The sequence below is a fragment of the Harpia harpyja genome, chromosome 6 (genome assembly GCF_026419915.1).
Source record: "Harpia harpyja isolate bHarHar1 chromosome 6, bHarHar1 primary haplotype, whole genome shotgun sequence".
NCBI lineage: Eukaryota > Metazoa > Chordata > Aves > Accipitriformes > Accipitridae > Harpia > Harpia harpyja.
The window spans coordinates 365,241-380,500 of NC_068945.1; the positions used below are offsets into that span (position 1 = coordinate 365,241).

The 15,260-nt window shown below is 35.6% G+C and overlaps 1 protein-coding gene across 2 annotated transcripts in view; it reads left to right on the plus strand.

The window, feature by feature from the left end:
- The window catches only part of BMAL2 (basic helix-loop-helix ARNT like 2), a 39,869-nt gene that overhangs the window by 10,421 nt on the left and 14,188 nt on the right, over positions 1 to 15,260 (plus strand). The window contains exons 4-11 of one of the 2 annotated variants that reach the window (XM_052789171.1): positions 3,510 to 3,548; positions 4,601 to 4,654; positions 6,202 to 6,359; positions 8,436 to 8,515; positions 9,276 to 9,368; positions 11,442 to 11,559; positions 12,380 to 12,523; positions 14,201 to 14,441. In XM_052789171.1, coding sequence (XP_052645131.1) covers positions 3,510 to 3,548; positions 4,601 to 4,654; positions 6,202 to 6,359; positions 8,436 to 8,515; positions 9,276 to 9,368; positions 11,442 to 11,559; positions 12,380 to 12,523; positions 14,201 to 14,441 — 927 coding nt within the window. The remainder of the gene's footprint in view (positions 1 to 3,509; positions 3,549 to 4,600; positions 4,655 to 6,201; positions 6,360 to 8,435; positions 8,516 to 9,275; positions 9,369 to 11,441; positions 11,560 to 12,379; positions 12,524 to 14,200; positions 14,442 to 15,260) is intronic. The other variant, XM_052789172.1, reaches the window with a different exon arrangement.

Below are 15,260 nucleotides of genomic sequence, written 5' to 3' on the forward strand. Positions count from 1 at the left end.
ATTGAAGTTAAGGTGAGAATTGGGAGCGAATGAAAAGTAACAGTTAAATAAGAAGACTAGGGAGGTGAAGGAAAGGTCTGGTACTCTTCTAGGACTGGTGCATGTAAACATTTTTTTGTTTGGTTTGTTTTAACCTTGTCAAGTGCTTTTTAAAATAGAACTACCACAACTATGTTAAAATATTGCTATTACAAGGTGACAAACCAGAGTTAAGATTGGCTGTGCAGCATAAGTAAACCCTTTGTGTATATATGTTATGGGATAGTTATTAATTACATGATTGCCTTGTTGTGATTTCTTTTGCTGCACCTGGATACCCTACTTAGAAAATATATTTGTTTATATGTAGCAGTGCTGTATTCTTTTTTATAAAATAGAATATTTCAGTTGGAAGGGACCTACAACGATCACCTAGTCCCAACTGCCTGACCACTTCAGGGCTGACCAAAAGTTAAAGCATGTTGTTAAGGGCATTGTCCAAATGCCTCTTAACACTGACAGGCTTGGGGCATCGACCACCTCTCTAGGAAGCCTGTTCCAGTGTTTGACCACCCTCTCAGTAAAGAAATGCTTCCTAATGTCCAGTCTAAACCTCCCCTGGCACAGCTTTGAAACATTCCCACGCGTCCTATCACTGGATACCAGGGAGAAGAGATCAACACCTCTCTCTCCACGTCCCCTCCTCAGGAAGCTGTAGGGAACAATGAGGTTACCCCTCAGCCTCCTTTTCTCCAAACTAGACAAGCCCAAAGTCCTTAGCCACTCCTTGTAGGACATTCCTTCCAGCTCTTTCACCAGCTTTGTTGCCCTCCTCTGGATGCATTCGAGGACCTTAACACCCTTCTTAAATTGTGAGGCCCAGAACTGCACACAGTATTCAAGGTGAGACTGTAACAACGCTGAATACAGTGGGATAATTGCCTCTTTTGACCGGCTAGTCACGCTGTGTTTGATGCACCCCAGGATGCAGTTTGCCCTCTTGGCTGCCAGGGCACACTGCTGACTCATATTGAGCCTGCTGTCGATCAGCACCCCCAGATCCCTTTCTGCAGGATAGTCAGTATTTGGTACATGGCTTATTGGGTAGTATAAAAATCTTTCTTTGGGGATAAGTTGTTTGTTTCTTAGTAGATTTTTTCCGTGGTACTCATGATGGAAAATTGTGAATAAAAATACTGCTCTTCTGTCTTTAAAACCTCTGCTTCTATTTTAGAAGAAATGAGGAAGTATGTTTAATAATTGAGAAAATAGAGGAAAAGGTGGTATTCTTGTTTTTTCCTGATTAATACAGATTCTGTTTTTTCTAGTACCATTTAAGTATACCTACATTGTAGCCAGAGGTAGAATTTCACCCTATGTTTATGTAGTCAAGGTAGTTTTAATCTAGCTATTTATATCAGTAACAACATAGCTTTTAGGACAGAGGCTATATAAATCCATTGAAGGCTGTGACTGATTGCTTGAGCAGCAGATTTGTTCTAGTTTCTTCCCCAAGTGGAGCTCCTGAGGGAGAAGGAGAGTTAGTTAATAGGCCACATGCTGCATTGCAGTTGGTCTGGCTCCCCCTTATCTCTTCTCTTATGGTCAGACAATGTAACTTCTGTTGGAGTTCATAGTATATGCACATTTCTGGTAAAAGTTTCTCTTGAAATGAAAGAAAAATATTAGTTATTGCTAACTCATCTAAATCTGAAACAGTTTCACTGAAGAAAAGTCCTAGGGTCTTGTGAGCCCAACGTACTCCTGTCTTTGGGTTTACCAGACTGTCTAGAAGATTCCTAGGTTCCAGTGAAATCCCAGGTTGAAGAGCTGGACCTCTGAGTCATGTGTTAATTTGGCTCTGGCTGCTGGATCCTTGCTGGGGTCACTGTTTAGTTACAGGTGGAAGCAGCTTTTCGGGCCTTTCCTAAAGCTGTAATCTCCAGCTGTCCTGCTTCCTAATTCTGTTTCCTCATAGGAAACAGCTGCTGACTGATCACCCTGTCTCCTTATAATCCTTCTGGTACCACATATGCCTCTTCTAAAATGGTCATAGGCTAGCAGGTCTGTCCTCTGGAATGGAGTTTAGAGTACTGCATGAGATGTTTCCACTGCTGAATTAAAAAAATCTGAAGAACTGCTGTAGAAAGATTAAAAATATTTGTATCAGTTTTTCTTTTAAAGAAAATAGTAGCCAGTGTTTGTATGGGAACTGCCTCTCTGCAAGTACCAAATTGCTCATACTGAACTGGTGTCCTGGTTTCAGCTGGGATAGAGTTTATTTTCTTTCTAGTAGCTGGTATAGTGTTATGTTTTGGGTTCAGTGTGAGAAGAATGTTGATAGCACACTGATGTTTTCAGTTGTTGCTATGTGGTGTTTATCCTCAGTGAAGGATTTTTCAGGTTCTCATGCCCAGCCAGCAGGAAGGCTGGAGGGGCACAAGAAGTTGGGAGGGGACACAGCCAGGGCAGCTGACCCAGACTGGCCAAAGGGGTATTCCATACCATGGGATGTCATGCCCAGTATATAAACTGGGGGGAGTTGGCCTGGGGGGAGCGCTGCTTGGGAACTAATGGCATTGGTCAGCGGGTGGTGAGCAATTGCATTGCACATCACTTGTTTTGTACATTCCAGTCCTTTTATTAGTATTATTTTATTGTCATTTTATTATTGTTATTGTCATTATTAGTTTCTTCCTTCCTGTTCTATTAAACTGTTCTTATCTCAACCCACAAGTTTTACCTTTTTCTTCCCCAGTTGTCTCCCCCATCCCACTGGCTGGGGGGGAAGTGCGTGAGCGGCTGTGTGGTGCTTAGTTACCGGCTGGGGTTAAACCATGACAGTTTGCAAGATTACTATTAGGCCGTGCTCTGAAATTCTTAATAGATGGTGGTGAAAAATACAGTGATCTTAGGGAAGCAAAAAGATCATTGCCCTTGTGTGAATCATTCTTCATACTTTCCAGCTGCCAAGTATTTATTGTGAAACAGGCACTATGATTGTCTTTCATTTTATTACAATTTTATTAAATAAACTTTGCAGCCATTGCTGTATGGTATGAGAAAACACTTAATTTTTACTTTTTCTGACCATGAGCAATTAAAGTGTATTTTAGGCCCAGTCTAGGCTAGGGTTGCTTTTTTCATCATTTGACAATAAGATTTTGGAAATAAAAACATGAATAGATGATCTCTTGTAAAATTTTGAATAAAAACATAAAATCAAGCCTGGACTTAAGTTATTTGAATGTTGCATTAATGTTGTTTTCTCCAGGATAAGAATAGCCCTGTAATTATGAAATATCCCCATAATGTGTTCACCTAACTGTGAATATTGGCAGTTGTGCTTTGGTCTGCTTCTATTATGCATCACTTGCTAGATCATTTTGTTTTAGGAATTTTTGTGGGTTTGCTTTTGTTAGAGCCGTAGTAAATTTGTAGCATTTTCTATATCTTCTTGAATTCATGGGAGGAAAGACGTACCTAGTATTAAATATGCAATGTAAAACTCTATATCTTGTTTTCTCTAGGAGTGAAGATGAAGAACATGTTAAAATAAAAGATTTCAGGTACTAATTTACAATAAAAGTATGTTTTGCTAGTAAATACTAGGATTCATAATACTAAAATATGAGTTTGTGGGTAACGTTCATTAAAACTGTCAATATTTAACAGTAAACTTTTCCTTTTCCCCCCTAAATTTATAGTAATTTTTAGAGCCTCCTTGAGGATTTTATTTTCTACTAATTTTAAGGAATGTTGTGTTGCAGAATATCTCAGATGGTTTAGCAAAAACCTGAGGTTAAAATTTTCAAGGTGAGAATTAAATGTAGTACACTCAAGTCGTGTATAAAGGGAGGAGCTGATCCTTAGTTGGTATGAATCTGAGAATTGTTTTTTCTAGATTTGTCTACACTCGGAGGTATTTAAAATTTATCCCACATGAAAATAGATTCACCTAAAGCATGACAAAGAATTCTTGTTGTGGAGCAAGTTTTTGTATAGGGAATTATTCAAGGTTTGCCATTGCACTTTGAATTCACATCTTACCTGAAACCAAATTGGAATTCACTTAAAGCACTTGGAGTATTTGAAACGCTGTGTGACTGAATGCAGTCATGATTCATCCAAACAAATATTTTAAACTGTAGACAAGCCACTTAGTAAAACTAGAGCTGTTTTATAAACTTGTCTTTCATTTGTCATGTGAGAAGAGATGTCAGAGCAGAAATAAATGATCCACTCTGCTGTCAAAAGCATTATTTATACAGTATGCTAACTAATAATTATGAAGTGTTCTTGTAACTTAAATAAAATGGAAGAAATTAAAGTGTTTCACAATACATTTGCAGTCTTTTTGTTTAACTCCAAAATCTATTTTTCTTTACTGAGTATTCCAGGTTGCTGTACAAGATTGTTTTGTACGTTGCTCTAATAACTTTGATGTTGTATTGTTAATTTTTTTCCTTAAGTTTTGGCTCATTAGTTGGGAGAAAAAAGAATAATTAGAAGACTCTTTGAAGGTTTGCTTAACAGTTATCTCCCTCCAGTGTTTCTTTTCTCAAGCTTATTGGGGAACTTGCTTTTCTCCCTTCCCCTTTGTAACTGGGGAATGTAACAGAAGGCTTTCTGAATCATCCAGTCATCACCTGAATTTCTGCATCCACCTGTTCAGGTTTCTATAACTTCTTATTGACTCTTAGAGATGTGGAAGATTGTTCTCTTTCCCTAAATGTTTGTATCTGTCTTCCTGAGGTTCACAGTTCAAGGAGCATACACAATATATTACTTGATTTTTTCCTACCTGACACGAAGGAAAAGTTGGATGAACCTGTAGAACTAAGAATAACTGATAAAATTAAATTTTTTTAAAAAAGCTTTTAGAGAGAGAAAAGCTAATTGCTTGGATGAATGACTCAGAATTATTTGTGGGGAGAAGGGATTTATTTTGGGGAAAAATAATAAAAAGAATAGAAGACTAGGTCCTTAAAACTGTACTTTGTTCTTTCCTAACAGGCCAGGTACAGTTAACTGTATTACCTTTAATACCTTCTGTTACAGTATGCCTAGGAGGAAATGTTTTGGAGATCAGTTAACCAAAACTTGTTGTCCCTCAGTTTGGTTAACCTACACTGTGTCTGGTCTCAATCAGAAAGGAAAATAATCTTTGTTTTAATTGAGTGGCTAGCTTGTCTTCTGGGTAAGGAGGGAATAGAATGAATTAAACTTTTTTTGATCTGCTAGAGGATGTTAGAGGGGAGGAGATCAGCTAGAAAAGCTAACATACTCCACTAGAAAGAATTAAAGAAAAAGTGACCTGATATACAAATATATTTGTGATGTGCACTGTCTTGTGCCTTAGAAGGGGTTTTCTGATAAAAACTGTCCAAGGAGAGAAGCTCTCTGTGGTTGAGTTCTTGGACAGAGGCTTACCAAGAGATGAAACCTGAGACACAAGGTATCCACAAAGGCTGAAACCCTTTCTACCAGCTTATCAGGTGAATGAAGGGGAAGGCTTTCTGAAATGCCTCTGGTGAAATTACACGAGGCATAGCTTTTTATTTCAGTTTCCACTACATCTCCTGTAAGCACACATAAATGTATTGTCTGTTGCTTCTGCTGTGCTATGAATAAATGCTTGTGTTTGTGTCTGTCTTCAAGCTGAGTAATTTTTAAGGTAATGAGATAACAAGAAGGCACTGCTCATCTCAGATTGTTGTGAGTTTGCATAAAACAGATTTGAGAGATGCTTTAGCAAGTGCTGAGAGTGTTCTTTAAAAAATAAAAAAAAAAAAGTAGCAGAATGAATACCCCAACTTAGTTACACAAGCCAGGTGGAGATAGGGCCAGGGAGCAGAAATGTCTTCCAGTGATTACTAATGATATCAAAAGTTCTCTGGTATACAGTAAGGTGTCAAGGTATTCACTTGGATGTCAAGGGTCACAAGAAGAATTAACTTTTATAAGTCTTAATAGCCTCCTGTTCCTGCCACATATAATCAAGCTGTTGCTTGAGATATTTTTTCCCCCTCAATATTTCACATCATTATTGTGACCATTTCTGTTTTGTTCAAGTGAATCCAATTCAATTGTCAAATACAAGTAGTGTATGAAAAACTGTTTCAGTGCAGTAGTACTTCTTGTGATATGTTCCGTTCCCAAAATTGAATTGGTTAATATTATGGGGAAAATCATGTGTTCTAAAACAATTTTTCTTCTTAGAGAGGCTCACAGTCAAACAGAGAAGCGAAGAAGAGACAAAATGAATAATCTGATAGAGGAATTGTCTGCTATGATACCTCAGTGCAATCCCATGGCACGAAAGCTAGATAAGCTTACGGTGTTACGGATGGCTGTGCAACACTTAAAATCTTTAAAAGGTGAGTTTTAGGAAAATAATCCTGAAAGTTCTTGTTCTATCAGGAGTTATACTGACTGTGTATCTTCTTTGTTAAGTAAATCAAAGGTCGTTTATTTTACATTTCCTTTCTGAATTCAGTTCTTCATTTAAATTTACATGTTTGTAGATTCCAGGACTTCATTTCTTCTTTTTGCTTAGTATAGCAGGAAAAAAGCCACCCTTCAGTGTCTGATATTTTCTGTCTGCTAAGGGGATGCCTTGCAACTGAGTCACTCCTTGATTCTTTTTAAAAATTACAACAATCAAACAAGTCTGTCTTTCATTATTTTCCAACCCCCAAATTAAACATGTTCTGTGATCTCTCCACTTTCCATCATACTTTCTGTGTGGTGCTGTACTGATGCCAAGAGCTATACTGCTAATAGAGAAGCAAATGGTCTTCATACTCCTGTTTGCAATCACAAATGTGGTAATAACATCAACCGTTTGTCTCTGTATTGGAATTTCATGTTTATCTGTTGACTTTGAAATTTACAACATCATGGAAAAACACCATTTAAAAAACCCAAACAACAAAACCAACCAACCAACCAAAAACCCAACCAAAAAAAACCCAACTAAATTTTGGGAGGGCTTTAAGTTGAAGGCCAATTAATTTATAAAATATCAAATACTTCCAATGAGTTGTTTGTCCAGTGTGAGATTAGGAAAAAAGTCTCCTCAACAATGGGAAACCATGCTAATGTTTACCTAAAGAAACTGATGTAAGTAGTTGCACTGGTTGGGAGCACAGAGAACTCACTTCAGTGATAGGTTAAGTCTTTTACAGTCTAACTTCATAAAACCAAAACCAGTTGCATAAAACTAAAGAAAAAATTATGTTTGGACATAAACATCTTTCAGACTTTTTTTTTTAACCTGCAAGAACAATGGTCAAAAAGGAATGCTGCAAGACAAAACATACTTTAACAGAATGGTTGATGACTTTGATTACAGTAAAGTCTTAAACACTGTGAAATGTTAGAGAGTAACAAGAAAGTGTTATCAAAGATATTTTTCCTCCCCCACAAAAATAATAATTTGGTCAACTGTAAGCAAAGATCAAAGACTGTCTGCATTGCAAAAAAAAAATTGATCATGAATAAACATATCTAACAAGAACCCCATTAGCCTTAAGTCAAAGGAGTGTAGGAAACGAATTATGCTACTAACTTGACAGTAATAGAATCACAGAATAATTTAGGTTGGAAGGGTTTCCTAGAGGCCCATTGACACAAGCAGGCTGAGAATTTTGTGTAAAGAAATAATGTGACAGATTAGCAGGGCAGTAATTGCACTTGCAGTTTAAACAAGCATCTACAAGAAATCTTCAGCTCAAACATTTGTATTTTAACAACAGGATATGAAAACTGGGCTCCATCCAGCACAGTTGTTATATGTATCTTCAAAACAAATGCTTCAAAAAAATGCAAGATACTATGTGGAATTATAGTGAATGCTGAAATTTGCTGGAAAGTTCAACGGCTATTTTCCTCAAAAAATATCTAGGAAAATTTGTGGAAATGCTTGTAATGGCTAAAAATTATTTTAAAGTACTTGCCACAGGTGCTAGAACAGTAAATATAGTGAGTCAGTCTCACTACATTTAGTGAGACATTCAGTTTAACTGCAATAGAGTGGGGTTTTTTGATTGTTGGATATATAGTACTAATGAAGCATTGTTCATGCCAAAAGACAATTGCTAACATTGGAATTATTAGGCTTCAGCAAATGTTAAAGATTCTGAAATAGGCCTAAGAAATGTTTCTAGAAAATTCAGTTCTCATGATACCATTTCTCTAGCAGTACATTAAAGGTATCTGAACAGAATTTTCCTTGGTTTATGCTAAGTAAAGGGCAAGAAAAAAACTGGTTGTGTGCCCATATTAATTACCAGCATATGTTTATGTGGATTTTTTTGTTTTTAATATTTTATAATTTTACTTTTTTTTTTTTTCAGCTGTTGTGGTTGCAAAGAAATGTTATAAAATACAAAATAAGTATAACTGTTAAAAGTAAATTTAAAATGCAAATTTTGACATAATCTGTTTTCCAGGTTCCACTAGCTCCTATACAGAAGTCCGGTATAAACCTTCATTTTTAAAGGATGATGAGCTCCGACAGTTAATCCTTAGGGTAAGTGGAAGGAAACTCTCAATTAAATGATGTCCTTATTAAAGCTTGCCATTAACTTGAGTTTTTAGTTGGAGAGTGCTTTTTTTCCCCACCTTTTTCTTCAAGCAAGTGCTTTGATGTATTTGATAAGTACTGGTTTATAAACTTTACGCTATACAGGCTTTTTCATAAAGGGGTACAGAAGATGATTTGTGAGCATGGCAGACAGCAGCCCTTGAAGGGATAATAAATCTGTATACAGTCTGCGTATTTAATACATAAAATTTTTTATGATGATATTGAAGTCTGCATACAAGTACAGAGAGTGCTTTTAATGATGCATAAATGTACTCGCAGTTGTTTGCTCTCCTTCATTTAAATTTTTAAAGATGTACTTTGAAAAAGATGCAGAAGTAACACCTGAAAGAAAATCTTGTTTTCACACTTCATCCTATACCCACACCCCTTTACCCTTTCTCATTTGCAAGTATTTTCTTTTTCCTTTGCTGCAATAACAGACTTTGCTGAGATCTGTAAAATGACTCCCAAGTTAGGCTGTTTTGCAGCTGGCTGCCTCTTTTCCCAAAGCTGTGTTTAAGAAACTTCAGCTGTCTGTAGCTGAAGGTCTCATTTGGTCCTTGCAATCTTAATTGCTTTTTGATATTATTTATAACCTATTTAATTAAAAAATCAGGTTTAAAAGTGTACTTCCTTGTAGTCATCAATATTCATTGTATATTTTAATTGTATGTTTTTAAAGACAGTATCTTTATATTTTCAGGCTGCAGATGGATTCCTATTTGTGGTTGGATGCCACAGAGGAAAAATTCTGTTTGTCTCGGAATCGGTTTGCAAAATACTTAATTATGATCAGGTGGTTATAATTGAGTTTCTTGGTTTGTTTTTACCTTGCATTTTCTTAGAAATTTTTAAACTTTTACATTTTATTGTATATTACTAAAAAACAGTCCTTGTGTATAGTTTCTTGGAATTTCTCTGATTTAACCTCCTTCAGAGTAAGGCTGAATATCCTGGAACAAAATATTTGCGAGTACAGTCAGTGTTCCTGACCTGAGTAATAGCAACAGATTTGAATTTATTATCCTTAAGAAAACTGCTAGTCTGAGAGGAAGGGATAATTTGAAGATGTCCTAATTTCTGTCTCCAAGAGATTTTTCTTTTAAATGGTAAAGTGATTTGGGGGGGGGGGTTTAGGCCAAGGAAAATTGGTAGTTCAGCAGTGGAAGTTAATTAAAGCTTTCTTCAGTAATGCCTTTATGCTCAGATGCACTGCGTAACACCTCAGCCACAATAACTATCCGTGTATATGCTTTTAACTTGAAGGAAACTGAGGTAGTGTGAGTTAGCTTAGCCTGTAGAGTAACAGAAATAGGAAAAATAAAAGTACCTTCCATTAGTTGACATTTAACATCATGGACAATTACCACAAATAATCAAGGCATGATAACTTGTTCATGTATCTATCACTTCTGTTCCAAAAACAGAGGCTAAAACAGCTAGTGCTTCCATCTGTCTACTTCTATAACTTTGAAACCATTTGTGCTGTGTTCATTTTCTTCATAAATGGAAGGGTAACCAATCTGGACTCTGTTTTGTAGATTTTTTAATTTTTATTTAAAATAAAAAACAAACCAAAACTGTACCTCTTTTAAATTAAAGTGAAATGAATCATCTTGTGGGAACAAGCATAAAGCAGATTTTTTTTTTTTTTTTTTTTTTTAAAAACTTCTACATTGAATTTACTCAAGGACTAAAAAATACCTTTTGGAGTCTCTCACATCAGACATACCTACTTCTAGATCCATAAGATCTTTGCTGTTCCAGCCAAAGAGGTTCAGAGAACATGACTGACTTAACCCATCAATTTATTAGCTTATTTGGGAATCATTCTACGTTATGAATCACATCCTGCAGCCTAATCTGTTTATTACACCCATATATTTTGACAAGGCTGCTATTAGCCTTTCTAAGTGGCACTTGGCATTTTCCCTTTGCTTTAGGGTTAGATGGGACCTGGGCAAATGAAAGAGGCTGTATGTTTATTATCCTGCTTTCTTAGAAGCTTTTCATTAAACCCATTTCTGATTCTGGCTTATTGGAAAAATGCTCCCCTTCGTGTACGCAGTGGTCACATAGCAAGTGGCATGGCTCCAAAATGAGTTGCAATTTGAATCTAGAATACTGCTTGTCAACACAGCTCCTTTCTACCCATTGATTTGATCTGCTGTGGTGAAGGTAAGCAATGACAAAACCAAAACTAGCCCACTTCTATGAGATTTCCTTCCTGTTTCAAAAGAAAGTAGTGCTGCCTGCAGTAGACCACTTACTCTGGATCAGCAGAGCCCGCAGGTTGAATGGATCTCAGCTGGAGAGATTTCTGTAAATAGCCCCTCCTAAGGAGTGCTGAAGTGAGCTGACCCCTGCTTCCAGGCAGCTCCTTGCCCAGTGGTGCCATTTTGTCCAACCAAATTAGAGCTTGGAGTCATTAGGTAGCATGATTATTTCTTTATTTCCTTCCCGGCTCCCAATAATCCGGGAGTGGAGTTATTTTGTGCATAACCTTCTTTGGCTAGGATCAGGAATCGTATTATGTACATAAATAAAACATTCAGTTTTACAGAACTGGTTTTTTGATATCCAACTAAATCTGCTATTTTTCAAGGGGGAAGTAACAAATTATGGTTTTAGTACCCTGTGGTTATAAAAATAATATTAAAAACCAGCAAATTAAATGTGGATTAGAATACTGATGTTTAGAGTAACTGTGGTATTTGACTTTGACTTTTTTTTTTTAATGGTGTAGAAAGTTGTTTTTCTCAGATAAGTAATATGTGTGGGGTCCTGTTCTAAAATGATGTGGTTCTTATTTCTTTTGCTTTTTGGTGTCTGTTTTTTTGGTTTTGTTTTGTTGTTTTTTTTTAAATAGGCCAGTTTAATTGGACAAAGTTTGTTTGATTACTTGCATCCAAAAGATGTTGCAAAAGTTAAGGAGCAACTTTCTTCTTCGGATGTCTCTCCTAGGGAGAAGCTCGTAGATGGGAAAAGTAAGTCATATTTGAACGTCCTCAGATTTTTTTTAAAGAGATGTTAATAAATCTAGTTACTATACAGGACATATTCATGTGTTCCTATGTGCATAGATGTACAAACTCGAGGTATAATTTCTATTAAACAAACATATTTGAATGCTTATCTGCTGCTTAGAATGCACTTACAGTTTAAAAGCTAGCCCAGAAAAGAATTTATTTTAGAAAATAAGAATTGCTGAAACTTGCATTGTTAAACATTTACCAAGATGTGGTCTGACATTCTTCCTATCAGGCATACTACTTTTTTTTCTTGTATTTGATAGGTCTTGTCAATACAAAAGACCTGATGTAGTCGAACATGGGATAAAATACTTCAATATCAAGAATCACTGTCTTCTCTGAAAATGCTAAGTGTCAATCCTAATTTAACCAAATCTTATTTTGTTTACAGTTATTTCTAATATGGAAAGTGTTATGTACTGTGCAGCTAATGACTATTTTATAGCTGGCTTTTATAAGCATCTTTGCACTTCTTCCTTGTACCAAATAGAAGTTGAAAGTTTAGAAAGCATATTTATTAAAATACCATTCAGAATATCAAGAAACATTTAAAAATAGCTTGGTAGTTCTTTTTAATTTTGGAATCTGTGTGACAGTCACGTTTTCTTTGCCCTGTTTAAGTTATTAGTCTTCATTTTTAATTGTACAGACAAAATTTAGGCAACTAAACAGTAAGGAGAAAGTACTGGAAGCTAAAATGAAGAAAAGGCCCTGTATTCTGAAGTTTTATTGTTGGATTTTGGCTTTTTTAACCACTTTACTAAATTTTTGTAAGCTGGCTTGCAAGTACACACAGATTTTCAAGCTGGACCAGCTCGACTGAGTTCTGGTGCTCGACGTTCCTTCTTCTGTCGGATAAAATGCAGTAGGACCACAGTCAAAGAAGAAAAGGAGTGCTTGCCCAACCCAAAGAAGAAAGGTATTCAAACAGTGTAGATGAAGTGGGGGCTTTCTGTCTTGAAACTTGTTATATTTAAGTTCTGAGTCAGTAGTGTGACCCTTGTAGTTATCACTGATTGACAAAGTAGCTCTAGAGAAGTGTCAATGTGTACTTGAGACATGCTCTGAAAAACAGTCTAATTGTACTCTTTCTCCTCCCTATTCACTCCTGGAAAAGAGGGAGGGAGGAACCTGAGTTACAGTGGCTGTTTAGGAGCACGTGGTCTGTTGTAGTCAAATTTTAGAAGTCTCAGGGAAACCAGAAGAATGAAACTAAATAACATATTTCTTGAAGATAACTGTGTGACTAAGGCCTGCAAAATCTACTGTTTTGAAGGAAGAAAAAGCAAGTAAACAACTTTTTTTTTCTGATTTACTTTTTATGTTGTGTGTACTTAAAAGTATGAATTTTCCTTTTTTTTCTTTTGTAGTAAAGTTAATTTATCAGTGTAATTTCATTCAGTTTTCCAGTAATTTTAATTCAGTCCATTTTTGTTACACCTGTACAGCAGTATACTCTTGTCAAGTTTTCAGTGAATGGATCTTTTTAAAATGTAATTTCCAGCTTTTGTTGAATACCTTAGTATTGTTTTTTGCAAAGGTGTGCTGAAATTTTGACCCTGAAAAAATCCTCCTACTTTTGTTTTTCAATGTCACCTATTATTGTTGAGATATTTATTTTACAATAGTAAATTTTAAAACAGGTCTGTAACTGTAAGTAAATAGAATTCAGTCTCCTTTGATGTGCCAACTAACTCGGTGAGATAAGAATTTAACCTGTAGAAATGTTTCTCAGGAAAGCAGTGCTGAGGGAAGGCACCTTGACAATCTGAGAAACTGTAACAAATTCACAGTAGGATAACTCAATTTTTCATTTTACAGAGTTGATATATGTTTTCCATAGTTGATAGGAAATCAAATCTATGTAAAGCATAATTTGTTTAGAATACAGATATCGAGAATACTTTGGCAATTTTTTGAAAGATAGTTACTGTAAGAGACATAATGTCATCTTTATGACTCGATGTGTATGAGGGTGTTTGCGTGTTGTATAGGCAGCAAAGAGTCTACCAGCCATAGGAATGAATGACAGTGTATGCTGTAATTTAAAACTTTTAAAATATTTGTGTTCCTAGAAAATTGAGGAATTCAGAAGCCTAAGATAAATAGAAAATATGCTGGGTTGTTTTGTTTTGTTCTCTCAACTGCTTCTTTGAGCAATTGCAGTAAGCATGTTAAGATCATTGTGTTCACAAAAGGTAAATTGATTTGGAAGCTACTGAGTGCCTCTCCAGTTTATTTTAAACAAAACCATATAGAGAATGTTATCTGTGGGTTACCAGGCTGTTGGTGTACGTTGGGTTTTTTTGGTTTGGTGTTTTTTTTTTTTTTTTTCCTGTGAGACTGTTTGAACTGCCAACACCTATAATTTATCTTCCTGAATCTTACATAGGATTAGAAGTGCTCTCTCCAGGTAAACCCAGTAGTACAAAATTAATTAAAAAATACTCTGTAAAATTATCTATAGACTTGTACAGTTGTTTTAGGTAAGCATAAAATGTAGTTGCTGGTCTCATGGTGAACGGAATAAAAAAAAAAAGAAATTCAGTTTACTTTTTGAACCATAACTGCTTCTTATTTCATTTCTTTTTATTAGATCACAGAAAATACTGTACTATTCACTGTACTGGGTATATGAAGAACTGGCCTCCTAATGAGGTGGGAGTAGAAGAGGAAAATGATGTAGAAAAGGACAGTAGTAACTTTAACTGTCTTGTTGCAATTGGGAGGTTACACCCCTATATTGTTCCACAAAAGAGTGGAGAGATAAAAGTCAAAGCAACAGAATTTGTTACACGATTTGCCATGGATGGAAAATTTGTTTATGTAGATCAGCGGTAAGCGTTTTGTTCTTTAATGAAGAGAAAATGAACATGACACCACTAGTTAAATTTTCTAATACTTTGTCAGAACTGAAATTTCTCAAGCATAATAGAATATCTAGGTGCTGTACACAGGAAGCAGTTCATTCTGAATCTGAGTGCTTGGGCTTTGGTTTTTTTGTCAAACATAAAATGTAATATATAAAAGTAAGTGTATTGTCCTATAGGAAAAGGTGAGCTAGCAAGATTAAAATATGTCATAAAATGCACTCATGTACTTATTATTTATAAAGAAAAATCTCAAGTTAGAGCTTCATAGCTATGCATATGACTTAAGTAATAAACACTTAACCAAAAATTACTTCTTAAAATCTTACTATTTGGAACAAATACATTATATCTAAATGAGGTACCAAATTATTTCCCTAGAAGTGAAAGCTAAGTTCCTATTTTCTGAACCTTCTAAAACAGACTTTTATTTGTTGTAGAGACTGACTTACCACTTTGCATTTTGAATTTCAGTATTGTCACTGGAAGCTTTTCATTGCTTTTCAGTCATCTAAAAGTGTCAGTTTAAACCTATTCCTTAAAGTGGCAGAGCAAAATTCAACTACTAAATTTTTTTAATGATTAGTTATGTGTGACCAGTACTCTGATTGGCTAATGGGAAGACCTAATGATCATAAGTATTTTGTGTGTACATGTGGTTTGCATGTTTAAACACTGTTATTTTGTCTTTGAATTGCCATTCATTGCAAATGGATAATTTGCAGTGAATAATATTTTATGTTGTTTTAGAGCTATACTAATGCTGTATCTTTTTCCCAAACATGA